The 27,642-nt window shown below is 46.4% G+C and overlaps 1 protein-coding gene across 1 annotated transcript; it reads left to right on the top strand.

The window, feature by feature from the left end:
* Positions 1-2,863: 2,863 nt before the first annotated feature.
* On the top strand, positions 2,864-19,210 carry C16H8orf76 (chromosome 16 C8orf76 homolog). The gene is made up of 6 exons (XM_055432441.2): positions 2,864-3,009; positions 7,109-7,204; positions 7,927-8,070; positions 12,286-12,734; positions 14,671-14,803; positions 18,600-19,210. Exons 1-6 carry the CDS (start codon positions 2,893-2,895, stop codon positions 18,795-18,797), a joined length of 1,137 nt encoding a protein of 378 aa, XP_055288416.1. The 5' UTR covers positions 2,864-2,892; the 3' UTR covers positions 18,798-19,210.
* Positions 19,211-27,642: the final 8,432 nt, after the last annotated feature.

Raw genomic sequence — 27,642 nt, 5'->3', positions numbered from 1 at the left:
AGTGTCTGTCATAGGCACTCCCTAACACCTGGCACTTCCTAGGTGTATGAGGTGTGTTTAACAGTTACAGAGCACTCTTACTGGTTTGCTCTCCTCTCTCTTTTTTAAGAAGGTTTATTTTACAATTTACTTTTGACTGCACTGGGTCTTCGCTGCTGCACTGGGCCTTTCTCTTGCACTGGGCCTTTCTCTAGTTGTGGTGAGCAGAGGCTACTCTTTGTCGCAGTGCATGGGCATCTCATTGCAGGGGCTTCTCTTCTTGTGGAGCACAGGCTCTCGAGCATGGGCTTCAGTAGTTGTGACGCACAGGCTTAGCTGCTCTATGGCATGTGGGATCTTCCCAGACCAGGGATCAAACCTGTGTCCTCTGTATTGGCAGGCGGATTCTTAACCACTCGACCACCAGGAAAGCCTTACTCTCCTCTTTTAAAATATTATTCCAGGGTATATCAATTGAGGTGATGGTTTACAACTTGGGGCTACCACCCTGGGTCCTCAATGATGAGACCAATCTTTGAGCTGTTTTCAGTATTGTCAATGACCTAATATCAATCACGTTTAATCTTTCCTCAAGCTCCCCAGGGTCCTTGGCAGTTTTCTTTGCTTTCATAGAATCCTAACACGCAGTGAGGCAGTGCTAGGAGGCTCAGGCTGGGCAGAGCTCGAATTGGCTCTTAAGGAGGACTTGGATTCAATTTTTTTTTAAGGAAAATGAAGCAATAGTTAGTTAGCATATGCAGTTTTACTGCATATGCAAATCCTCCACTACTTTGGAGGAAAATAACTAAGAGGGTTCTTAGTGGTAAAAAGGCTGGAAACCCCTTAGCTCAGGGAGCCTGAGTTCAAAAGGCAAAAAACTCTCTTACCCATAAACTCCACTTCCATGACTTCCTGATCATTTCAGCAAAATATCTACCTCAGTTAGTTGTAGGGCCAGGAAGAGGCTAGACTGCAGATAGCTCAGAACAGGGGAGAGTAGAAGTTCCAAAAACCAAGCAGCCCTAAAAAAGGGAAAGGTGAAAAATAAAAAAAAACAAAAACCTCCCTGCCTGCTTTGCTCTTTGCACCTGGGACAGGAATTTTGAATAAACATGCATTACTCAGTTGCTATCCGATAGGCACCTTACATGCACTATTTTAATCAATGCCTACTTCACAGATCAGGTTACACAGTCAGTGAATACCTGAACCAGGATCATGAATCCAGACAAATCTGGTGGTTGAGGCCCTTTGACAATATGCTGTATTGTATTTGTTAGGACATAGCATTTTAGAATTAGGGCAACTAGCTCTTCCTTCTTTACATTCCATTGCTTCTGAGTGATAATATCTTTTTTATCCTTTTTTCCTTCACTTTTCTATAATTTCTAAATTTTTCCTAACTAGGATTTTTCCCTAAGAGTCCTTACATGAATGAATTCATCAGTGGTTAATGTCTGTAGGCTGTTCTGGTGGAGATATTCACCCAGGATACAGGAGCTGGTTCTAGATTTGGGGAATCATCAACAGAGAGATGGATTTTAAAAAACTGGGGAGTGGATTTGGTTCTCCTAGAGTTAATGTGTGGAGTAGAAATTTGGGTTGAGAAAAGAACCCTGAAAGAGAAAACCTCCATGTCTATGACCTGCTATGTAATATGGTGCCATAACACTATGCTGTGATATACTGGCCTCATATTTTGTCAACAGTTTGTACTTTTTTGTCTCAAGGAACATCTTGAAAGACTAAGAATTCTAGTAAATGTTGTGTTTAGAGTTCTGGGATCCAGTGTTTTTCTGGGCAGAATTAATGCTCCCTGACTGAGTCCCCAGAATAAATCTCCATGTCCCCTCTTTTACAAGCCCTTCAATTACTGTGTTGTTGTTCAGCTGCTCAGTCATGTCCAGCTCTTTGTGACCCCCAGGGACTGCAGCGCACAGGCGTCTCTGTCCATCACCATCTCCCGAAGCTTGCTCAAACTCATGTCCACTTGAGTAGGTGATGCCATCTAACCATCTCATCCTCTGTCGTTCCCTTCTCCTCCTGCATTCAATTTTACCCAGCATCAGGGTCTTTTCTAATGAGTCAGCTCTTCACATCAGGTGACCAAAGTACTGGAGTTTCAGCTTCAGCATCTGTCCTTCTAGTGAATATTCAGGATTGACTGGTTTGATCTCCTTGCAGTCCAAGGGACTCTCAAGAGTATTCTCCAATACCACAATTCAAAAGCATCAATTCTTCAATGCTCAGCCTTCTTTATGGTCCAACTCTCACATTCATACACGACTACTGGAAACATCATAGCTTTGACTATACAGACCTTTCTTGGCAAATTAATGTCTCTGCTTTTTAATACACTGTCTAGGTTTGTCATAGCTTTTCTGAATTACTATACCCCAGTCTTTATTATTGGTGTGGCTCTTCCATGAAGACACAGAGATTATTGACTCAATTCTTAATTTCCCACCTCTTAGCCACATAATAGTTGATCCTGAGCAAATAACTTTTTTAAGGCCCCAATTTTTCATTTGAAAAATGAGAATCATTGTGTCTTTCAAAAGTTGTTAGAAAAGTTACAGTAAAATGAAAAAAAAAAAAAGCTTAGCACAGTGCCAAGAATACTGTCAACAGTGAAAAACCGGTTTTGAACAGCTACCCTGAGGCCAGTGCTTTTTGATGCGTGCACGTAAGGATCGCTCTGGATCCATCTCCAGAAACGGAGAAGTCATGTTCTGTCCTTGCCTTGTGAATTAGATAAAATCTCAGCTCTACATCTTGAAACTTACCATGGGGCAAGTCCCGGTCTGGCCTCTGCCCTGAGACTACAAGTCCCAGCATGCCGCGCGCCGGATCTTGCCGGCCCCTTCCGCTCTAGGCACCGCCTCCTCTCGATACGCCGCTGTGGGGCGCGCAATGGAAACGGGATGCTGGCTGCTCGGCGGCGAGTTCGAGGACTCGGTGTTCGAGGAGAGGCGGGAGCGGCGGCCTGGACCACCCGAGTCGTACCGCGCCAAACGCTGCGAGCCGCAGGTGAGAGAGCGGGGCCTGTCGGCCTCACCGCAGCCTCCGGGCTTGGTGGTCCCGGCCCGACAACGCTTCAGACGCCCTACGCCCGCGTAGCGTGTTCCCCGAACTCAGACCCTCTGGCCGCCCTACGCTCACCTGGGCCTCCCTGCCATCCCTCCCCATACGAGCCGCACCGGCTGAGTCAGAAATACTCTGCCCTCGAGGGAATCCCCGCGCAGTCGGCCATCACGTCACACCTGGCGCTCGGCTGGTCTCCCCGCGCCTCGCTGGCCTCAGGCCCCTACTCTGTAATCTGTATTAGCTACCACGGACTTTCGCTGCTTCTGCAGCCGTACAGTCAGGGCCCGCAGAAATTCAGCCACCGCCCACTTTTCAGACTTCAGTGTTGTCTGCTCTCCGAACTGGGCCTGTCCTTGTTCACTGAGTTCCCCCTGCCCACGTTAACCCCGCTCAGGTGGTCAAAATCGTTCAATTATATCCATTTCTCAAGGTGCACCTTAAATGCCGCCTCCTCCAGAAAGTCTTTTCTAACTCCCCCTTCCAACCACATCATTTTTGGCTTTGACTCCTTTCCCGTCTTTTACCTATTAACGCAGTTGTCAGTGTCTCATAAAGTTCTTAGACCCAGAACGCTGAATGATCACAGGATCGTGCGTGCTTAACCTTAGCAGTCCTCCACACTGCCTACCAGTTTTTGTTCATAGTAGGAACTCTGAATATTTTGCGTAAGTAGAGTATTACCTTGGATTTCTTCTAGTCTGTAAATCTCATCTCACCAGTAATAGTTCGTTTTTATCAAGTAGTATTCCAGGCAGTGGGCATATATTGTCTCATTTTTCGTTAAAACCCCTGTACGTTCAGATGTCAGGCACTCTGAAATAACTGGATTGTATTGTATTTTTGTTTTATTTCACTTACATTTTCTCCTTGCCACTTGCAGTCTTTCAGAGTGGACTACTTGATCCTGTAGAGTAAAACTGGGAAATGGACTTTTGAAGTCCTGTGGTACCACATTAAATAAAGACACAGTTGTGAGATAGGACGCTTGGATTCCAGCATTGACTTTACCAGTCAGTTAATTGACTTTCAGAGTGTCAGTTCCTTATTTGTTGTTTGAGAAAAAAATAAAATAATGCTTGTTGGCTCACAGGGTTCTTGTGAGAGTGGAATGAGAGAATACTTTGCCAGGTGTGACCTGCTGTTTACCTATAAAGTAAAATCCCCCAAATCACTTGTCCTTAGAATTTATTTATTTGGCAGATGGTAACTCAAAAGCCTCTTGGTGAAAGTGAAAGAGGAGAGTGAAAAAGTTGGCTTGAAGCTCAGCATTCAGAAAACAAGGATCATGGCATCTGGCCCCATCACTTCATGGGAAATAGATGGAAAAACAGTGGAAACAGTGTCAGACTTTATTTTTTTGGGCTCCAAAATCACTGCAGATGCTGATTGCAGCCATGAAATTAAAAGACGCTTGCTCCTTGAAAGGAAAGTTATGACCAACCTTGATAGTATATTAAAAAGCAGAGACATTCCTTTGCCAACCAAGGTCCGTCTAGTCAAGGCAATGGTTTTTCCCGTGGTCATGTATGGATGTGAGAGTTGGACTGTGAAGAAAGCTGATCGCCGAAGAATCGATGCTTTTGAACTGTGGTGTTGGAAAAGACTCTTGAGAGTCCCTTATACTGCAAGGAGATCCAACCAGTCCATTCTAAAGGAGATCAATCCTGGATGTTCATTGGAAGGACTGATGCTAAAGCTGAAACTGCAATACTTTGGCCATCTCATGCGACGAGTTGACTCACTGGAAAAGACTCTGATGCTGGGAAAGGTTGGGGGCGGGAGGAGAAGGGGACGACGGAGAATGAGATGGCTGGATGGCATCACCGACTCTGTGGACATGAGTTTGAGTGTACTCCGGGAGTTGGTGATGGACAGGGAAGCCTGGCGTGCTGTGGTTCATGGGGTCGCGGAGAGTCGGACACGACTGAGTGACTGAACTGAACTGAACTCTCATGAATTCAGAGAGTTACCATTCAGGCCTCACTCAAGAAATGAATTCACGCTTCATTCAAGGCCTGTTGGTTTTCCCAAGTGTAAAACTAGGAGTTTGAGTTGGATTTGTTTTCCCTTACTGCTCAGTGTGGAACCAGGTGTTTGTTTTACCAGCACTTCACGTCTTATTCACAGCCTTGTTCACAGCTTTTCCCTCCTTTTCTTATCAGAATGGAGCATTTGAAGCCTTTCTCGTCTGAGTTCTTGTATTTGAAAGCCAATTTTGCCTGATCATTTCCCATTGACGACTTTTGGATGGAGGTTTGCAGTAAAGCAGCTGTTGTTCAAGAAGTTGGGAACTGGGGAGTAGTAAAGTGCAAAAGAAAATTATGAGTTCAGTATATAGACTGTTATTAGGTTACACACTGCTTCAGGGAGGACAGAAAAGCAGTGATTGCTAGCTTTCTCCACTGTGGGGGATCAGGCTAAGAAGGGAACTGTATTACTAAGATAACAGGGTGGCTGTGATACCCGGGCATCTCTCTTAGAAATAGAACCGAGAAAGTTTGACACCATGGTGGAACCATTACAAATGTAGTTGCTGCTGCTGCTGCTGCTGAGTCACTTCAGTCGTGTCCGACTCTGTGTGACCCCACAGAAGGAAGCCCACCAGGCTCCCCCGTCCCTGGGATTCTCCAGGCAAGAACACTGGAGTGGGTTGCCATTTCCTTCTCCAATGTGTGAAAGTGAAGTCGCTCAGTCGTGTCCGACCCTTAGCGACCCCACGGACTGCAGCCTACCAGGCTCCTCCATCCATGGGATTTTCTAGGCAATAGTACTGGAGTGGCTTGCCATTGCCTTCTCCGACAAATGTAGTTACTTTTGAATTAATAATAACATTTAACTGGGGACAGACTTCATTTGACTTCAGTGTGTTTTGCTGTGAGTAAAAGGACGAGACACTTCTTTGGAGCTGGAAAACTGGCACATGGTGTGCTTTTCATCATCCCTGTTTTCTCATCTTAACATTCTTAATGCAATAATAAATTTAAAAAAAGTTTCACTTTTCTTTCTATCCATAGGGTTTAAAGCAGTAGAAAAGTGAATAAAATATTCCAGATGGGCTTTTCCTAAAACTTTGCTTCTACAGTACTTTGGCATTTGATTGCATGGAAGCCTCCTTTCAGCCTTAATTTCTTTATTGTCTTTGCTTGGATTCTACTTTTGGGTTTTACACTTTCATAATAGCACTATAATAGCAGTTCTTTGCTATGTTATCTCTGTAAAGAGTTGTCAATCCCAGTTCCATCCACCCTAAGAATTTCTCTGCAGGAAAACATATCTCAATCTAAAGAACCACTGTAAACTGTACTAGTTAAATGTAGGTTCCCTGGCCCTACAATCCCAAATTGGAATTGTTATGGAAACTAAATACTTTCATGCTTGTTTAGTTGAGGTATCATATTATTGGTATATTTATTACTGGTAATAATTTTCATAAAAACTGAGTCACCATTAAAATTGTCATTCTTGGGACTTCCCTGGTGGTCCACTGGTTAAGAATCTGCCTTGCAATTGCAAAAGACGTGAATTCAACCCCTGGTCTGGAAACGAAGATCCCACATGCTGCAGGGCAACCAAGCCTGCTGGCTGCAACTGCTGAGCCCACATGCTGCAATGAAGACCCAGCGCAGCAAAAAACAAAACAAAAAAAACTAGTCATTCTTCTTTGTCAGATGTTTTCCTGAGTCTTATCCTGGAGAAGTATGTCTTTTCTGAGGTTTAATCAGTTATATATGGGAAATTGCTCCTGAGTCTGGGGTGGAAAGGAATTCCCAGGTGGCGTTAGTGGTTAAGAACCCAACTTCCAATACAGGAGACACAAGAGATGTGGGTTCAGTCCTTGGGTCAGGATGATCCCCTGGAGGAGGGCATGGCAACCCACTCCCGTATTCTTGCCTGGAGAATCCCATGGACAGAGGAGCCTGAAGGACTGTAGTCCATGGGGTTGCACAAAATTGGACACAACTGAAGTGACTTAGGACGCCTGCACATGGAGTGGAAAAACTTAACCTCCTTCTCTATAATATGCTGTTTTCACAATTTCTAGTGGTTTTATGAAGAAACAGGGAGCAGCGATGATGTTGAAGCTCTGACTGTCCAGAAATTCAAAGGGGACCTGGCCTACAGACGGCAAGAGTATCAGGTAGAATTTAACATATAGCAGATTGTGCCACTTGAAATGTTCTCTTGTTCTGTCTGCTGCAGCATATTTAAATAACAGTGCACTATATAATAAGGTATGAGTGTGTTGCTTTTGAAGATGAATTTAATCTTTTGTGAGATGTGTTTGTACTCTTAGAATCCAAGCTTCTGGCCTTCTCCACGCAGCTCTGTATGCTCTGTTTTGTTTCCTGTCACTCCAGTATGGAGAGCTTTATTGGATCCTTGTAGATTCTTTATCTCCTCAGTATGCAAAAGCCTCTGGCTTGGATGCCTCGTGGGGCCACAGGAGCAAGGCACCCCAAAATGTGTTTTAAGAAAGAAGTTGGGGAGAGAACTAACAGCTAGCTATCAGCTTGCTTTTATATCGACTTCCTGTCATCTGCACAAGGATCCTGTTGTTGTTTTGCTCATGTGAAAGGTTCTACAGCAAGTTAGTGCAAAACCGGGAGTCACATCTTGGTCTTCTGGGCTCCAGAATGTTTTAATTATATTCTCCAGCTGTTTCTTCTCTACCTCTTAGAAAACTAGTACTGACTGAAATGCTCAAGTCTTCCTTTAGTTCATTGTAGGGTCAGATATAACATTACCTACTGCCTAGGAAACACATCACCCCCATGACTGAACACTTTTTCCATACTGTGTTTTCTGCCTTTCTCTTCATCCCTTCCCTTCATTTGCCTTTATTTAACAATTATTTGCCAGAAAGCACTGCAGGAGTATTCCAGTATCTCAGAAAAACTGCCATCTACAAATTTTGCCATGAAAAGGGATGTCCAGGAAGGCCAGGCTCGATGCCTTGTTCACCTGGGAAGGCACAAGGAAGCCCTGGAGATTGCCACAAACTTGGTGAGTGGTTTCTGTGCCCATTTCCATTTGCTTTCCTAGGATGACTGAATAGTTTATTTTCTTAAAAAAAAGACAAACCAAAAAACAACTTGCTGGCAGCAAAATCTGTGGGTTTGGATAAGCAGAAGGAAATTGTCAGTGGTGGAAGAACTTTATTATGATGAACAATTTGGAGCTCCAGACATAATCATTTCCTTGTAATATTTTTTCCTATGTTATGCTCAAAATTCTTCATTGCCTGAAAACCTCACTTACAAAGGCTTTACTCTTGTTAGGAGTAAATAAATACTCAGTAAATTACCAGTGATCTTTTTTCTTCTTTAGATGTTTTGTTGTTGTTTAGATTTTTATTTTCCAAACTTTCTACAATGAATATATATTACTTTTATAAACAGGAAAAAAAGGCTGCCAAAATTGAATAAATATCATATTCAGTTCAGTTCAGTTGCTCAGTTGTGTCCGACTCTTTGCGACCCCGTGGATGGCAGCACGCCAGGCCTCCCTGTCCATCACCAACTCCTGGAGTTCACTCAAACTCATGTCCATCGAGTCGGTGATGCCATTCAGCCATCTCATTCTCTGTCGTTCCCTTCTCCTCCTGCCCCCAGTCCCTCCCAGCATCAGAGTCTTTTCCAGTGAGTCAACTCTTTGCATAAGCCAGGTTTAATCCTTTTTATTCTTGATGGAGTCTGCAGAATTTTTTTTAAGCAATAAAAAAGAGCACTGCTAGATTCTACTTATGTTTGTTTTCAGATTAAAGCACATGTAGGTTTTTTGTGTAAATTTTATATGGGAGTGAGTTTGAGTCGACCAATCCTAGTTTATAGATGACCAGTTTTCTTCCTTAGAGGGACGTAATGAAGCACCAAGGCACTGATCTTGAATCCTTCGAATCTTGTTACCCAGAGGTCAGCCTAAAGTATGCATGCAATTGAAATGTCCTCCTCTATCTCATTAACTAAGAGAAATCCTTAAATTTACTTGCCTGGGCTTCACTGCATAGGACCTTAGCCTCTTGCCATGAGAGGAAACCTTGGCGGTAATGTTCTTCAGAGCATGGAAAACAGCTGTGTTTTGTTCTTTTCATTTCTCCCCTCTACTAATTATGGGTTAATTCTTAAAACCAGAAGATAAGATTACCCTGTTAAGGAAGCACATGCATCAACACAGTGAACTTGGTGGGTTTTAACAGTGTTCAGCCTCCCTGGTCTGCAAATTAACAGTAAATTGGGTTCTTTCAGTTGTTTTTTCTAGATATCAGTCACCTGTCCTTCATTACGGCTCGGTTCTACCGTTACCTATCTCTCCCTCGCATCTCCTAATGTCACTGTTGTGCTTTGTCTTCCCCTGAGAACCCCTGAAGGCAGCTAGAGTAATGTCAAGGCTGGACTGTCTCTGGTTCCTTCTAACTTAGTAAGTCTGTTTCTGTGGCTCAGAGAAAAATGTGTTGCCAATCAGCAGATGCCATCCGGTGCGCGAGATCCAGGCAGGAGAAGGGACCAGTCAGAAGCCCTTCAGCTCCTCTGTCAGGCCTTGGAGGACTGCTCCTTGGGCTCCTGGGCACCCTGACAGGCAGGAGTATTAGGGAGGAAATGGCACCAGAGGATAGTGGGTCTCACCTCTTGCTTTGGGGTGAGATCTCTTCACGTGATCTCAGTGAACCCTGCCTATTTGCATGGTTTTCTCATTTCCTGATACCCTGTGTTTTGTTTTCATTTTAAAAGTTTCTCCCTTCTTATAGACCCTCTTTTTTTTTTTTGCTCTGGCTCATTTCTGGGTTTTGTTCCAGCGGTTACTGTCCCCTCACACTCTGTAGGGAATAGATCAGCATTGAACAAAACAGACTGCAAGTCCTAGAGTGCCCAGCATGACATGAACATTTTATGCTCACAACTTCTACTGAAGTTTATTCGTCTCTCTTCTTAACGATTTTTGAATAAAATTTGTAACAGAACTTATTTCTTAATTTAAATATCTTATAGTCACTGGTAGGCTCATATGATACACTGTGGTAAGAAAACTGCTTTTTGACAGTTAATGACTTTCTTTTTTCCCCATTTGTCACTTCACAAACATTTCAGTCCTACCATGTGCCCACTTCTGGGTTCAGTGCCAAGGAGAGAGAACCCTGTCCATACCCTGTGTTGACATCACTCACCTAGTAACTAATGGTGGTAGACTCCTAAGCCCACTGACACACATCAGCTCTTCTGAAGTACCTTTATTCTGTGACTTTTAGCAGGATCTGCTATAGTTCTGCTACTTACTAGCTGTGTGACAGCAGGCAGCTTTCTAATTTCTCTGTTGTGACTCGGTTGCCTCATCTCTAAAATGGGAATAGCGATAGTCTACTTTAAAGGATTGTCATGAGGATTACATGAGTAAAGGAGTTAGAGTAGTATCTGGCACATGGTGAGCATCCTGTAAATGTTAGCAGTCATCATCGTCATTGCATTACAGGACTTGCAGTATTCTGGGGAAAATCACACAAACTCATTTAAATGGAATTTAATTTCCAGAGACTTCTTTATTAGCTGTGCTCAGTCATGCGTACTCTTTGTGACCCTGTAGATTGGAGCCTGCCAGGCTCCTCTGTTCATGGGATTTTCCAGGCAAAAAGACTGGAGTGGGTTGCCATTTCCTTCTCTTCACTAGTTGGGCCACCCAGAATCGGTGCATCAGAATCATGGTTTGTATGCTACAGACCCCAACACACCCTTGCTTTCTCAATGTGAACGTGTTTTTATTTGTATTTATTTATTTGAAAGTCTTTATTGAATTTGTTACAGTATTACTTCTGTTTTATGTTTTGGTTTTTTTGGCCACAAGGGATGTAGGATCTTAGCTCCCTGACCAGGGATTGAACCTCTGCCTCCTGCATTGGAGGGTGAAGTCTTATCTGCTAGACCACCAGAGAAGTCCCTGGCAATGTTTTAAACAGTATCAGGCACTGTGGGCTGGCTGTAGAGGAAAGGTTGGTTTCCTGTAGACAGTCTGTACACGTTGCTTTCTTTACTGTAAAAAAGAAACATGAAGGTGTATTTCTCAACAGTGATTAGGCATCCGCTATGTCTGAGGTGCTGTGCTCTGTACTGGGAATTCAGCATTGAACAAAAACTCTTTTGGAACTTAATAGTCTGTGCAGAAAGACAGAATACTGAATGATAGTAATAGTAGAACCAGATCAGTTCTGTCTTGGGAAGGTACGGTATGACCTAATAGGTACATGGGGCTTGATTTCCTTTCTTTTCACTCAGCGTATGGATATTTAGAGTCCTCCCCAAGCTTTCACTCACTGACATGCCAGTTTCTTCCGGCTGCATGCTGGATAGTTTCACTCTTATTTTTCTCTCAGTTCTGTGCAGGAGCTTGATCCAGATACTCGTAGGCCAGATTTTCCTTAGACTTAAAATCAACTGAATCTCTGCAGACTTTGACTTAGAAAAAGAAGCCCTCACCCACAGGGCTTTTGCCATATGGCAAGTTAGGCAAGAGGCGGTGCCTCTGGTTAAGTAGACTTGAAAAGGATTTTCTAATCAGAAGGAAACCAAGCAACCCCCTCTGGCCAAGAATAGCTGGTCTTAGTAATGGTTACCAGAGAAGGCTTTTGGATTCAATTACAGTGCTCGTGAAACACTGAGAGCTTGGAGCCATCCTGTTTAAGATGTCTGAGCCAAGTAGAATTTGGAAATAGAGTCCATTGGAATCCTCACGGAAATTGCCATTTGGATTTTTAGAAAGCCTGGAATATTAAAATGGAACCATTAGCCCAGGGTATAAAAAAGTTCGCTTGGTTCTTTCAGATGTCTGGCTGAAGACAATTAAGATTATAATGCACAATTGAAACTAAACTGACACAGAGGTTTTTGGTCATGAGCTTTGCCAAGCCACTATCGCCTGGATTATGTTACTGCTGTAGCATTAGGGTGTTTGGGAATGACTGGTAATATTTTGTTGGGTAGTGTATATTGAGGAGCCTGATGGGATCAGGGGGTCACAGAGAGTCGGAGGCGACTGAACACGCACGTATATTTCTCTAGGTTTATGGTTTCAAAATGAGATCTATTGAGAAACATTTAGTTTGCTCTACTTGTGTGGCTAGTGAAAGATACTTGTGATTTAGGACATGCACAACTTAGATTTTTAGGCAGCTTCATTTTTATATGGGAAACATCCTGTAGTTTAAACATTTTAACCTTTGTTTTTTCTCTTTAGGAAAATAAAGCAACTAACACGGACCATTTAACCACTGTACTCTACCTCCAGTTTACTATTTGTTCCAGTTTGCAGAACTTGGAGAAAACCATTTTCTGCCTACAGAAACTGATTTCTTTGCATCCCTTTAATCCTTGGAACTGGGGCAAATTGGGAGAGGCTTACCTGAACCTGGGGCCAGTGCCCTCAGCATCGCTTGCGTCATCTCAGAAAGAGAACAGTTTCACCTCAGGTGACACAGCTATCAAATCCTCCTTTCCCCACTCAGGAAAAGACTCTCTTTTGTGCTTCCCTGAAACTTTGCCTGAGAGCTCTGTGGAAGTAAGTGGTGGTAACAAGCAAAAGAATGAGAAAGCTCTTAAAAATATTCAAAACCGTATAACAGAAGAGAGAGCAGCAGTGTGGCTAGAAACTCAGATGAAAGCCTGTGCCTCTTTTATACGAACCAGGTAAGCTAAGAGTGGATGAAACACACATGGTGCTGAGGTCGAAATAAAGATTTTATTTTTTCTGATTTTAAGCCTCTAAAAATTCTAGGCTAGACACCTGATATATGTTTTTGAGATTCTTCCCATGGTCTTGACGGGATCCTTTGAATGTGCCCTTTTAGTATGTAAGGTTTAAAAACAGCTATGCTTGCTCAGGAATACAGCTCATATCATCACTCAAGATATTAAGGTTGGCAGATGTTAAAATTAGGGGGGAGAAATTAAATGTATAAAACATTGACGAAGGAGGAAATGATGTTTTAAACAGATTTTTTCACTCAAGTTCCACAGAAAGCTACCAAAAAAGAAAATCAGACAACCCTGAAGAATCTGCCTTGTCGGTGAGGGTGGATGGTGGTGCCTCCCCTGAGGCAGGACAGCAGTGGGAAAGCAGAACCAATGGAGGGTGGAAGTTCAGCTGGAGTCTATGTGAGGAAGTGGGAGGTAGAGCTGGAGGAGCTCCGGGAAGGATCAGCGATCAGATGGAGTGAGAAGAGGCTTAGAAGGCAAGAGCTCATGAGTGGCCTCTGAGAAGCAGTTTCAGTCACAGTGGCACCAGGCAGATGGCAGAGGATGGAGGGGCAAACGGACGTGAGATGGAGGCAGCCAAGGGTAAGCGGTATCGGCCAGTAATTTCAAGAGCAGGAGAGAGGAAGCAGGGACCCAAAGGGGTCGTGTGTGTGACTGTCTCCAGAGGCCAGTAGGTGATGTGAGCCGTCAGAGTGAAGGCCAGTCAGGTCGCATGTTCTTTTGTAAAACTCCAGCAGCTTCCCGTTGCACTGACATAAATTCCACGCTTCTTTCCATGGTCCGCGAGGACTTAACATGAGTTGGCCCTGCCCGTCTCTTTCGCTCTAGTTTGTTTTCTTCCTGGCTGTATTTCGGTCACAGAGACCCTCCTGATTTTCGAACACTTGAAGCTAGTTCTCGTGGCCAGGCCCCCTTCCCCTGGCTAAGCCCCTTCTCCCAGATGTTCCTGCAGCTGCTTCCTCACCATCGAACCTTAGCGTGAGTGGTGGCTCAGAAAATCCTTCCATCACGGCCCTGTCTGAGGTAGATGCCTCGTCCATCCTGTCTCGAGTGTTTGCTTCAAGGCCTTCATCACTGCCCGAGACTAGCTTATTTACCTGTGATCATTCTCCTTCCGCATCTTGAGGCAGGAACCTGTCTGTTTTGCTCACTGGTATCCCCTCAGTGCCTGAAGTAGTTTGTGCATTTCTGGAGGCAGGAAATGAGTGAACAGGAGAGCTCTGCTGCTGGGTGTAGCAGTGAGGCCGGAGAGAAATTGGAACAGTCTGCACACTCAGTGTTTCAGAAAACAGTGAAGAGAAAGCGCTGTGGGAGGAGAGCAGGAGGAAGGAGGAGAGGGAACCAGGGCACGGCCGTAATGGAGAGGTCCGCGGTGAGCTGACTGCAGAGTGGTCATCAGAGGGTCACTGAAGGTTTGGCCCTGCTTCAAGTAATTGAAGCGTGCTGGAGAACCTCATTAGTCCTTGAGATCGGGTTGCTCTGGCTTCAGGGAGACCGAAGGGTCACAGAGCACCGACTTCAAAGGGACTCCTCCTGGCGCTTCTGGGGAAGAGCCTCTGATGGGAGGCTTGTTCTCTTCACTCGAAATCGTTTGTGCTTTCAGTCCCCCGACTTCTACAGGAAGCCCTTTCGTGGTCTTGCTCTCTAAAGGTTCCTTTGGAAGCTTGGTCTATGAATTTTAGAAAAGATGGTTCTCCAGTGTAAAGTTGTGCAGTTCGTTGAGAGTAAAGAGCTTTAGGGATTCAGATGAAGGGGAGGACCTTCTCCTTAGCCTGGAGGACTCACTTCCAGCCCAGTGCCAGTGCTGTGTGTGAACGTGTTTTTGTCCTCCTCGGGTGCCTCCAGACTGGGACCTGCTGTTTTTCAGGCTTTTGCTTCAGCTTGCCCAATCTCAGCAAACATCGTTTGCTTTGGAGAGGAACTTAAGGACTCAGCAGGAAATTGAAGATAAAATGAAAAGGTTCAGCTTCAAAGAAGACACTTTGCTGTTGATAGCAGAGGTGAGTGTGTCCCCCAGGGTTTATGTGAAATGAAGCATCACAGATATTTTTCCTGGCTCTGAGACCATTTAAAGAAAAAACCAAAAAAACACAGGGCTAAATTGCATCTTCTAGAGGACTTCTGTCTCCCTTCTTCCTATGCCTTTTGATCACTTCACTGCCGAAAGTGGCCTCTTCCTCCTCTCTGTCCTGCAGCAAGCTCATTTACTTGTCAGTGCTTGTTAGCACCTGCCTGCTTGAACATCAGAAAGGCCCTGTAATTGTTTCGTGAGTGCTGAATGAATGAATGTTGACATCTGGGCGGCTCCTTTGTCTTTCCCTCCATTTGTCCTCATAACAGCCTGTGGGAGGGACAGAGCTGGGGTGAGGCTCACAGAGGCTGTGACTTGCCTAAGGTCAGATTTTAAGTGGCAGAACTAAATGGGAACCCCTCCAGCTTCAAGTCCATTTTCTTTCTGCTCCACCCTGTTATTACTTTGACAGTTGCAGAGAAACTCAAATGTCAATTTTGTGTAACTGGAATTAGCTTTTTAAAAAATATGCTAATTGATAAGGATTTCTCTGGTGGTCCAGTGGTTAAGATTCTGAGCTTTCACACTTCAGGGGACCCGGGTTTGATCCCTGCTGGGGAAACTAAGATCCTGTATGTCTTGCTTTGTGGTCAAAAATTTTTTTTAAAAAAAGCTCTTGAAATTTCTTAGTATGGTGTTTGGAGATTATAAGTTTCTGTTGTTCGTGCTAATTCCTTTTAATATGTAATTGAAACTTGACAGCTCAAGCACTTTTTCCAGGAGAATAGCTCTTTATCCATATACCTCCTAACATCATTCTTTCAAGAGCTGCTGATGGTCTATCTGTCCTGTCTTCCTTCCCCAGACTAAGCTCTCAGCTGGACCCCTTTTCCCTCTTCGGGAGTCATCTCTCCCATCTGTTCTCTTTGAGCCTATTTTCTGCCTTCCCCTTCCATGGGCTCACTCCCTTGGACCCTCAGACACATACAGGTAGACCATCTCTCCCAAGTTTACAGCTGCTTTTCCTTCCTCTTTGCTTATCATCTTTCTTAGCATTCAGCGCCATTGACCACTCATGTTTTATTCCCTCTTCCTTTTGCTTCTGAGCATCTAAACTGCTAAAAATGCTCATCTCTTTTTCTGCTTTATTTCTTAACACTCCTCCGCTGTTTGGGACTCTGCTAGTTCCGCTGAGTCTTAAGCAGTGACGCCCCCTGAGCTGTCACTCGGCTCTCTGCTCTGCCTCTTTCTCCCACACAAGTCATAGCCATGCTTGTAGTTGCTGTGGCCACCTCTGGGTTGGTGACCCTCCAGTGTGTGTCTCTGGTTCTGACTTTGGAGCACTCGTCTCCCATTTCAGATCAGTGACTTATGGAGTCATTAATCTGAGGTGGTTCTTGATCTGCTGTCACCCCAAGTACAAATGTAAAACGAGGCCACTTGGCAAAACCACCTTCAGTCTCTGGTCAGTGCCCTGCGTGGACTTGGTCATCAGTAAGTACTTGTTGAGAGGAAGCAGAGGGGAGCTGGAGAGAGCCATGTCTCTGTTCTAGCCTTGGTTTCTTTCATCGAGCCTGCCTGTCTTTCTCCTTTCACCCAGACCGGGACCGTCCCTCGCCGTGGGCCTCTCCTCTCCAGTCTCATCTCCTGCGGGGCCCACCGCCAACACCCTAGTCCCATCACCTCACATCTGCTCTCAGTGACCGCCTGCCTGGGCTCCTCGCTCTCTCCCTGCAGCTCTGTCTTCACCTGTGCCGCTGGGCTCATCTTAAAACATGGCTTTGACCATGTTACCTGCTTGCTTTAAAAACTAAAATTCAGTGTGTCTCCATTACGTTAGAGGTCGGGTCTCGTTCTGGTGCCTTGATATGATGTCTGAGGCCTTCCTGAGAGTAATCCCAGACTTAGGGGCTGGTCATTCCTTCCACAAACCTTTTGCTTCCACTGGACTCATCTCCCATGTCTGACACACCTGTCATGGGTTTTCCGTCTCCATCTACTTAACTGTTCTCACCCTTGGAGACCCAGCGTGGGTCGCACATCCTCCAGGAACCTTTCCCTGAACGTCCTGGTCTGTGGCAGTTTCTCCCTCCTCTGAGCTCAATAGAGTGATTGCTGAAATAGGCAGCTCTTTGGGCCCCTGAAAGTATAAGGGGATTATCTTTTCAGCTAGATTTTAAGTTCCTTGTAAGAAATCCTTTGTTGTTGTTATCCAGCTCTTGCGATTCTGTGGACTGTAGCCTGCCAGGCTCTTTGGTCTATGGGATTTCTCAGGCAGGAATGCTGGAGTGGGTTGCTATTTCCTTCTCCAGGGGATCTTCCCGACCCAGGAATCAAACCCACGTCTCCTGCTTGGCAGGCAGATTCTTTACCACTGAGCCACCCGGGAAGCCCTGTAAGGCATCCTTAGGAGATGTCTTAAACATCTTCGTGTTCCTCACCATGTGTGACAGATTGGAATAATATTCCTCTATCTGTGAATTATGCACCTGCTGAGCCCTCTTTTTGGAATATTGCATTGTTTGAGTATTTCTATTATTCCATTCTCTCTCTTTTTTAATTAAAAAAATACACTTTAGGTGTTATATCTCAGATTTAAAAATACTACATTTCATTGAGTCCAAGCAGTCATCAGTTGTTAAGACACATCATTACTTGATGTGCCACTAAAAGAAAAATAAGATGCTCTTTACACTGTGACACAGCAGTGGTTATAAGATACAACTTGGTTTTTAGAAATGTCAAGATAGAAAAACAGAAATTGTCTTCGAATTGATGAAATTACCATGCTTTAATAAATCCTGACAGTTGCTACTCATCCTGTCAGCCTTTGCCTCAAACAGTAAGTAGTCTTTGAAGATTTAAAGCCAGTGGAACCTGTTCTTTGAGTGGGTTTCTAATCCATTGTGATTTGAGTATTCACGAACACAGAAGACCTCAGGGTTTGTAGGAAACCTAGAGATCATCTAGTCCAAATCCAAGTGACTTAATTCCCTCTACTGCATCCTTGCCAAGTGGCTCCCTGACTTTTCATGACGATTGGTGGGAAATGTTTGGGGTGGGAAATGTTCACTGTCCTTACCAAAAGTGGTCCAATCCCATAGTGGGTTCAGATGCAAACTTCCTGCAGACGTAGCTTTGTGAGTGTCTTGTCAAGAGAAGCTCACACAGAATCTGGACCTGGTTCTCACCAGTAGGGAGCAGTGTTGTGCTTTCAGAGAGCTGGCCTGCTCCAAGGTCTCTGGGGTTGCTGTGGTGACCATCCTGAAGGGATGGAGTCTCTGGGTCAGCAAAGGGCGGACTCAGCTACTCGCTGCTCAGCTGTTTGCTGCCTCTGACATTTCTGGAGAACTTCATAACAAAGGGTCTCTGCTCTCTGCACAGTAGCAGTTATGTTCCACCCAAGCCTGCTCTTCTGTCATTTTACAAGGAGGAGAACCCCTCCCGGTTGCATTCTTGCCCTCCGAAGATGCTCTGTGATATACAAAGGTCGACTCGGCACTCCCTGTGGTCTGAGTGGTTCTCCTGCCACGTTTGTGCCTCCCTGATGTGTTCGCTCAGGGAAATATGAGAGTAGCAGTAGGATATTTACGCATGTAGTCTTGGATCACTACTTCTGAATAAACATCTTTTCAGTATGTTGAATTGTCAGAATTGTCCCCTGGCTGCTGAAGAAGTTGTGCTTTTGTGCAAAATCTTTTGCACTAGCATGGTCTTCCATTCCGTGTCTGCTGCACCTGTTATTGGGAAAGTTTTACCTTTCTTCCCCCTGCCTCTTACTGCAGGTTATGGGCGAAGATATCATCCCAGAAAAAATCAGAGATGAGCTTCACACAGAGGTTAAGTGTGTTGGCCCCGTGGCGCTAACTACCTTGGTGATCGCGTCTTCGAAAGAGTTTGAAGACAAGTGGTTCAGAAAGATCAAAGACCACTTCTGTCCCTTTGAAAATCAGTTCCACGCAGAGATACAGATCTTGCCTTAGTGGTCCCTATAAAAACAAAACAAAAAACATCTTGTACTGTATTAAGTGTTCTGGTTTACTTCAGACAGAATCCTCTGCTAATCATGGAATATACTGAATTAAAAACAATCATCTATGTTTTATAAAAATGGCTTCTCTCCCAGATAATTTCTATTGTGTTCAGTTTCTTGATTTTTTTTTCTTTTTAAGATTTCTGTCATTCACTTGTGTGAGGCCTACTGCCCCTTTAGAAGGTATCTGTTGGAAAAGTGTTTAAAGAGACTTTTAGGAACTTGCCTGGCAGTCTGGTGGTTAAGACTCTGCCTTCCAGTGCAGGGGGTGCAGGTTCAGTCCCTGATGGGGCAGCTAGGGTCCCACATTTCATAGGTGTGGCCAAAAATTAAAAATAAACAAATGCAACATTATAGATCAACTATGCTTCAATTTAAAAGAATTTTCTTTAATAAAACAGACTTTTAAATTTTATAATTTTTTAAAAACAGTTACAGTATTAGGAGTGTAAACATCCATGTTGTTTTGGTAAATTCATCGTGAGTGACCAAGAATGCTGAAATGTGATAGGAAATCATTTGTAGGAAGGGTGTGTCGAAGGCTGAGATTTACCACACCTCTCAGCCTGCACATTCACCTGCCAGTGTCATGGAGGCTGCAGAAGACTTGATTACTCGTGGTCCAGAGAACAGGATTTATTGTTGTTGTTCCATTGCTCAGTTTTGTCAGACTCTGCAACCCCATGGATTGTAGCATGCCATGCTTCCCAGTCCATCACCATCTCCCGGAGCTTGCTCAAACTCATGTCCATTGAGTCGGTGATGCCATCCAACCATCTCATCCTCTGTTGTCCCCTTCTCCTGCCTTCATTCTTTCCCAGCATCAGGGTATTTTCCAATAAGTCGGTTCTTCGCATCAAGTGGCCACAGTATTGGAGCTTCAGCTTCAGCATCAGTCCTTCCAGTGAATATTCAGGGTTGATTTCCTTGCAGTCTGAGGGACTCAGGATAAGCTTCAGCCTATTTGTGTCCATTCCTTTGCCTCCAAGTCCCAAGGCAGGTGACACATAATGGGCCCCGACGAATGAGTGAGTGTATATGCAGTGAGGTGTGTTAGCGGAACCCTGAGCTTAGGAGAATCAGATCCTTTGTAACCAGGCCTGCTCTGTAGGACAGTCCTTTTTAAGGCTGTTTGCTTTACATGCGTCTCTGAGAAGATGGTCTGGAATGAAGGTCCTGAGTGCCTTGCTCACAAGCTTTATAGAAACGTGAGACCCGTGGAGCTCTGTCCCAGGTGATTATCCTGTCAGTTCAGCCACCAAATTATACTCGGTCCATAACATCATCTTCAAATAGAAAAGGCTTGCTTGAATTATCTGGGATGGAAGAGCTCCCTTATGAGAAATAAATTTTAATAGCAGACCAAAACTTTATCAGATATTGTCCCCCACACAGCTTTTGATTTTATTTTTCTCAACAGAAGGAAGAGAATTCCAGCCCTGGGCAAAACAGTGAAGTCATCAGTATCTCCCGTCCACTTCACTGTTCATTTCTCCCTTTCCCAGGCCCCTTCCCAAAACAGACAAAGGTCTGGTTTTGTTTATAATTTGAAACTCTTAGCATGAGTGACTGAGAACATGACTAGCAATCGCAGGTTTAGTCATTTATCTCTAATGTGAAACAAAAGACTTTGTATAATTAACAGACATTTCAATTTTCAGAAACCATTATAAAGAATAAACCCCCCCCAATCCTCCCCATTGCCCCTCTGCCCCTCCCTTGAGTCATCAACAACCACTGACTAAGGTCCTGTGTAGGACAGCCACTATGCAGTTGCCATGGAGACACTGGTTACTGTGGAGTTTGCGGTCTAGTTGTGGGTGGCCTGCAGGATAGAACCCAAAGGGAAAGTAGTTGCCAAACTCTTCATGACACAGCCTTGGGCTCCCAGGGGCTTCTCATGTGTCCCCACTGCCCAACTTCAAATGTGCCCTGTTTGTCACTGTTAAGTCTTGCAAGCTGGCAACTCAGCCCAGAACCCGCCGCCTCTTCATGTGGCTAGTTTGTATTGGGCTCACAGGTCTCCATCTGGTTTCAGCTTCCAGAAGTCTTGATTCCCAGGTGGTCAGTTTCACACTATGCTCCTTCCCTGCTCTTTCGCCCCTATTTTGGCCCTTACGATGCTATCTTGTCATCGCCTGTTTTTTCATGAGACACTTAAGCTTTGTAAAATTGTGGACTCGGACTGTCTTGTTCATATTTGTATCCCCAGGGCAGAACACCTGGCCTCTCGCCAAATGTTTGTGGAAAAGAATCACTGAAATAATTGGCCAGCATCTTGCTTTGTTTGCACAAAAGGTTAATACCCCAAAGGTCTGACAGTGTTGCTTGGAAACACGGTCCATTTCTGTCTCTGTAGCTAAAACTCCTTCCTCCTGCTCATCTGGGGCCTTCTGGAAATGCTCTTTTCTCCCCTCGCTTCTCTGGGCTTCCTGTCTCATCCTGGTCCCCTTCTAACTTTGCCCAGACTTTTAGCTTGCAGCCCTCTGGCTGTTCTCCCAGCCCCACTGTTGACGCAGTCCTGGACAGCTGAGTGGTCTGCCCACACCGTCATTCCCACCCACCTCCCTTCCCTGGCAGCAGCGTGTCCATATACGTGAGAATCCAGTCTCCCGTACCGTGATGCCCCGGCTGTAACGCAGGGCAGGAAGGGGCACCCAGGAAGACTGGGTGTCATCACACACAAGTCATCTTGTTTATTTTCAGCACAGATGGTGAAGGTAATTAATTGAGCAATGATTATGCTAAAGAAAAATCTCAGGCCTGCGTTCTAACCCCACCCTCTTGTTAATGAATGAATCAGAAGGTGAGCAGATGCAAAGCACTGAGGTGTCTGCACCCCGTGGGTGGGTTGGGAACCAGGGGCAGTTCTTCGTCTCGTGACACTCAAAAGGCCTGTCTTGAGTGTTTTCTCCCAAGGTAGGCGGGGCGGGGGTGGGGGGCCACATGCCCAAAACTTGAGCTGGTGAGAGTCCTTTGTCTTTTATACTCCTACACCCCTGCAATCTTATACTGTAGCCAAAGGGATCTAGTAAAAATGCTGCTCTCAGAATCCTTCAGTCATTGCCCACATCCTGAGGCCTGGGAGGCCCTACGTGGTCTGGCCACAGTCCACATCACCCCAGCTCACTCTGATTTTTTCTCATGTCTTTGTAATCCGCAAGTGGCCTCCCACCCAAGCCCTATGCCCATCCAGTTACCTCTAGTCAGAACACTCCATCTGCAAGCCTCCAACCCTGCCATACACTTGACTTTCCTACAGATCCCAGCTCAAAGGTCACTCTCAGACAAGATGGTTCTGAATCCAGACTTGCTCAGTTTCCCCCTTTAAATGTCAGAGCGACCGCTTTTTTTAATTCCCCAAATGTACTTGTTCAGTCACTAAGTCATGTCCAACTTTTTGCGACTCCATGGACGACAGCATGCCAGGCTTCCCTGTCCTTTACTATCTCCCAGAGTTTGCTCAAGTTCATGTTCATTGAGTTGGTAATGCTATCTAACCATCTAATGAAATTGACATTGAATCCTCCTTGCAGAGCATAGGCTCCGGACTGTCTCTGGTTTGCACTTCGTGGTGGAGCTCAACTTCCCAGACACGCCTTGACTTTCTGCCCAGTGCTGTCTTCCTGCACCCCAGGCCCTGGCAGAGACAGCCTGAAGCCTGGGGGAGCCAACAGCCCATTCCCCCAGAGCTCCACTGCCAGCGTTGCAGGTGCCCCGCCTACCTGTGGGGTACCACATTCCCACCAAGACATCCTTCGTTTTAGGAAAACCTGGGGTAGAAATCTATGAAACATCCAAGGCCACTGTTTACAAAGGCGATCATTTTAAATAGCAGCTCTCTAGTGCTTTTGAAATTTCATCTATAAAAGTAGTTTATCACCACTTTCCAAGGTCTTCATATAAAAACAAATAAGCAAACAAAAACCAGAGAGGATTATACAAAAGAATCCAAAGCTCCAGAAACAAGAGTTCTGAAGAGGGACAGCCTGGGGCTGCTGCAGATCTGTTGTCCTGATCAAAGTGTGTCTACCAGGCGACTTTGCTAACGAGGTCAGACAAGTGGGACAGGCCTTTCTCTGCTTGGGGCTCGCTGTCCTTTGTGTCCTTTCTCCCTCCTCGGTACAGGGTGACTTGGTCACTGAAAGCTTTGATGAGACGTGAGTTCGATCCCTGGGTTGGGAAGATCCCCTAGAAAAGGAAATGACAACCCGCTCCAGATTTCTTGCCTGAAGAATCCCATAGACAGAGGAGCTTGGCAGGCCCAAGTCCATGGGGGTCACTGAGAGTCTGACACAACTGAACACGCAGGCAACCAACAAATCCTGGTATGAACCACTTGGCTCCTTTCAATCTTGGTTTTAGACTAAGACGTTTTGTCTCAGAATGCTATTTCTAAGTGACACTCCTTTATAAAACCTTGATAGAGCATCATTGTAAGAGATATCAAAGATAAGATGCTTCCATCTCTCTCAAAGAGCTTCCATTTCCAGTAGACGTAACAGGACATCCACATAAGTTACAAATAAGGGTCTGGAAGGAGCACTGGACAATGCAGAGGGCGGGGTATCAAAGAAGTTTCATGAAGGAGGCCATATCTGAGTTGGGCCTGGTGAGGGGATGGTTTGTACCAGGCCTGCATGGTTTCTCAGTCGAGGGATGAGAGAACGTGAAGCCTGGTCATCCAGGTTAGTGGGTGCATTGGGATGTGGGAGAAACGAGGCTAGGCGGGTTAATCAGCGTCTGATTATGGAAAATCATAAGCTCCTGGTAGGGGGCTTGACTTGTGGGGATTACTGAGCTGCAGAAGGTCTCTGAGCAGGAGAATGGCTGGTTTAGGGCTGTGCTTTAAACGGACAGATGTGGCCGTACTCTCCACATGTTAAACACTCTGTGATTCGTGCAGTGTGTGTTTTCTGGGTCTAGGCGATACGAGCATTAATATGGAGGGTGGAGGTGGACTCAAGACCCTGAGAGGTCCCAGCGCCCTGCGGAACCCACACTGTTGCAGAGTCAGTTACCCTGAAGGGCTTCCCGTTACATATAGAAAAAGCCAAATGCTCGCACCAGCCCACCAGCCTAGAAAGAGTCTGTGTGAATTTGCCTGGCACGGGGAGCGGGCCGTGGAAGAAGGCGGGCTTGGCAAACCCGCTGAGAGCACTGGATTCCAGGCTGCGCTCTCCCTTGGCCTTGTGCATACACCGAAGCCTCGCACTGCAGCCACCCCCTCTGGGGCTTCTCTGTGCACTCGGCTCGGAGCACTCTTGTGAGGACACCCTAGCTCACCACACCCTGCAGAGGCGTGAAGGATGGCGCATCTGGGTGTGATCTAACTGTGCCTGGGGAGGCGGCTTGTGTGTCTCAGTGGAAAGACAGTGAACAAGCAGGAAAAGGAGGCCGCTTATACTAGTGCATATGCCTGCAATATTTACATTCTCCGATAACAGCTTTTCTGACACACATACGCTCTTCAGGAGGAAGCTGAGAAAGTGAGTGACAGTCTCTCCATGTCCAACAGCTTCTTGGACTTAGTCCAGAAAATATAGCACAGCATTTCTGGGCCAGGCTAGCAGGGCCAGCAGAGTGGACACAGGGAGCCGGGGTCAAGGTGAGGGGCAGTGACAGTTGTCCTAGGGAGTCTGAACGTTCAACCCTCTCAGGACCGCCGAATTTCCTTGCCCAGTCAGCATCTGTTGCATCCGGGACCATCCCAGGGAGGCTTGTAAAGATACCCTGACCTCTAACAGGACAAATAGGGAGGTAAAAGGTCAGTATGTAGTGAGGACCAAATGAACATCACAGATCGTTTCCAGAAGGAGGAGGCCTGAGGGGCAGGGGTGATCATTCCAATCAACACCCCAGTCAGTCCTGGCTGATAGCCCTACGGGTGGGTAATATGATCCCTGGTTTGGGGACCGCATTTCCTTCTGTCCTGCAACATGAACATGCTGCTGCTAAATCACTTCAGTCGTGTCTGACTCTGTGCAACCCCATAGACGGAAGCCCACCAGGCTCCCCCGTCCCTGGGATTCTCCAGGCAAGAACACTGGAGTGGGTTGCCATTTCCTTCTCCAATGCATGAAAGTGAAAAGGGAAAGTGAAGTCGCTCAGTCATGTCCGACTCTTAGCGACCCCATGGACGGCAGCCCACCAGGCTCCCCCGTCCCTGGGATTCTCCAGGCAAGAGCACTGGAGTGGGGTACCACTGCCCTCTCTGGAACATGAACGTGACCGTCATACAGTCCCTCTCACCCCCTCGTGTTCTTTCCTGAATCTGTTTTGGCTGCACTTGGTCTTCGTTGCCGTGCGTAGGTTTCTCACTGCAGTGGGTCCTCCTGTTGCGGAGCCCGGCTCTGGGGCTTACAGGCTTAGTAGCTGTTGCCTTGCGGCATATGGAATCTTCCTGGACCAGGGATCAAACCTGTGTCCCGTGCACTGCATTGGCAGGCAGCTTCTTAACCCCTGGACCACCAAGGAAGGCTGCATGTTCTTGTTTTACGTTTTATTTTATTTTTATTGGTTTATTTTTCTGTTGTGTCATACAGCTTGTGGGATTTTAGTTCCTCAACCAGAGATCACACCCGGGCCCTTGGCAGTGAGAATGCAGAGTCCTAACCACTGGACCACCAGGGAATTCCCGTTCTCTCAGGTTCTTCACCATGGTGGTTCATGCGGGTGCTGCTCTCAGCTGACTCTGGCGCCCTCCAGGACGGATGTGAGTCTGGGGCCCTATGCCTGTTGCTGTAAGGTGTCTGACACACGGTGGGCGTGCCACTGCTGTCGCTGAATTCCACACTGTAGGAGAGACTCCGCATGTCTCAGGATGGCCCCCAGCAAGACGGCCTGCCAAGGCAGGTGTAGGTGTGAGTCCTGCCTGGAGCAGAATTAAAGCTGGGGCAAGCCTGAGTTTAGGAGGGTTGGAAACTTAGATAAGGGCTTGCTTTGGCTTTTAGCCACTCCCTTGCCAGGTGTGTAAAGCCCACCTAGTGCCCTGGTGGAAATGGCATCTTGGAACAAGAATCCAAGCCCTGGGGGGTCCAGTCCCACAAAAAGGGATGGCCCAGCCTCACATCAGCAGGTCCCGCGATTGTGTCAGGCTAGGCTGGATCATGGTGCAGTAAGAAACCGCCCAAAGTCTGAGAGGCTTAAATAGCAAAGGTTTATTTCTTGCTCATAACTACTTATCCATTGCAGGTCAGTGGGGAAAGCATATCTTGCTCTTTGTAGACACTTAGCAACCCGGGCTGGTAGAAGGGGACTCCATCCTGAGGTAAGAAAATCTGCACCTAGGAGCTTAGAAACATGGAAGTGATCCTCAACACTTCCACTCACATCCCAATGGCCAAAGGAAACCACACCTGATTTCCCAGCGGGCGGGGATCACGGTGAAATGACAAGGTGCCCAGAGGGAGGAAAACAACACTCTAGAACCCCTAAGATAACCACAGAGGAAACTGGCTGGTGGAAAGGAATTGGGAGGAGGAGGGCTTGTTCCGGCTGCAGGCCCCCTCTCCACCCAGACTAAGCCAGATGCGGGGACAGAGCCCACCTCTGGACCTCTCTGCACCCTGGCAAGCTTTCCCTTCCTGAAGCTTTCTCATCAGGCTGTCAGATTCAGCTTAGGACTCTGCACAGCCCTGGTCATTCCAACTTCAACACGGCAGTCAGCAGGAAAAAGGCAGCATCAGGACCGGGGCTTAAAAAACCTTCAGGAACCAAAGGACTTTGTTGTTGAGTTTTTAGGAACTAGGGAGGAAAAGGTGAAGTGCGGACAGAAACAATTTTAAGACAAAGCAGAGAGGCCTCTGCCTCTGTCAGGATCGTTGTGACGCTTTCGTTGTTTAGTCGCTCAGTGGTGTCTGACTCTTTGGAAACCCCATGGACTGTAGCCCGCCCGGCTTCTCTGTCCATGAAATTTCCCAGGCAAGAATACTGGAGTGGGTTGCCATTTCCTCCTCCAGGGATGCTCCCTGAACCATGAACTGAACCTATGTCTCCTGCATAAACAGGCAGATTCTTTACCATCTGAGCCACCAGGGAAGCCCTTCAGGAGTGTCGGACAAATATAAAAAGGGCTAGGCTGCAGGGAGATGCCCCGTGCAGAGTACAACTCAGGAGGCGACATGCATGAGGATCCAGAGGCCACCAGGAGGAAGGACTGTGTCCTGACCCCCCGCCCCATGCCACACGCCACCCCCACCCCCACCCCACCCCCTGGCCTCTGCAGCAAAGGTAGTGTCTGAGACGGAGAAGGGTAGCAGGAAGGCATTTGCTGAGATGAGCTGGTGGTAGAGGGGGCATGGAAGCCAAAAGATGCTTGTGGGGCTTCTACACCTGCTTCTCCTGGACTGAAGCAGCTCATCACACCCCTCCCCTCAGCCATAACAGCCTTGTTCCTTAGGTCTCAGGTTAACTGTCATGTCTCTGAGAAGTGTCCCCCAACCCCCTCCCCCTCCAGACTGGGCTGGCTGGCCCTCTGTGCTTCCTAAACAGCCTGTGTTCTTGTTTCTACCCAAGCAGGCCTAAATTTAGGAGGGTCTATTACCCTCAGGATCTATTACACCCCAGGAACAAACCGGATGTGCCATGACTCCCAGAATGAAAGAGCGATGGGGCTGGTGAGGGCATGGCATTCCTGCTTCAGGATGTCAGCAAGCCAGGTGGAGGGGCTGGAACTGGAGGTAGCTGATGCACCTGGTGGCTGCAAGGTCAATGTGGGGTCCTCCCTGCTTGCTCAAGGCTGCCTGAACCACAACTGCAGGGCAATCCTCAGATCTGACAACTCAAGCCCCCCG

This window comes from Moschus berezovskii, chromosome 16 (genome assembly GCF_049115385.1).
Source record: "Moschus berezovskii isolate FMDL1 chromosome 16, NW_MosBer_1.0, whole genome shotgun sequence".
Classification (NCBI taxonomy): domain Eukaryota; kingdom Metazoa; phylum Chordata; class Mammalia; order Artiodactyla; family Moschidae; genus Moschus; species Moschus berezovskii.
The sequence above is the reverse complement of the archived record's forward strand: the minus strand, read 5'-3'. Positions and strand labels throughout refer to the sequence as shown.

Excerpts from the sequence above, each read along its gene's own strand:
- C16H8orf76 (XM_055432441.2), top strand. The coding sequence starts at position 2,893 with ATGGAAACGGGATGCTGGCTGCTCGGCGGCGAGTTCGAGGACTCGGTG. Across the intron at positions 12,735-14,670 it reads GCCTCTTTTATACGAACCAG|GCTTTTGCTTCAGCTTGCCC; the intron begins GTAAGCTAAGAG and ends GCTGTTTTTCAG. Across the intron at positions 14,804-18,599 it reads CTTTGCTGTTGATAGCAGAG|GTTATGGGCGAAGATATCAT; the intron begins GTGAGTGTGTCC and ends CTCTTACTGCAG.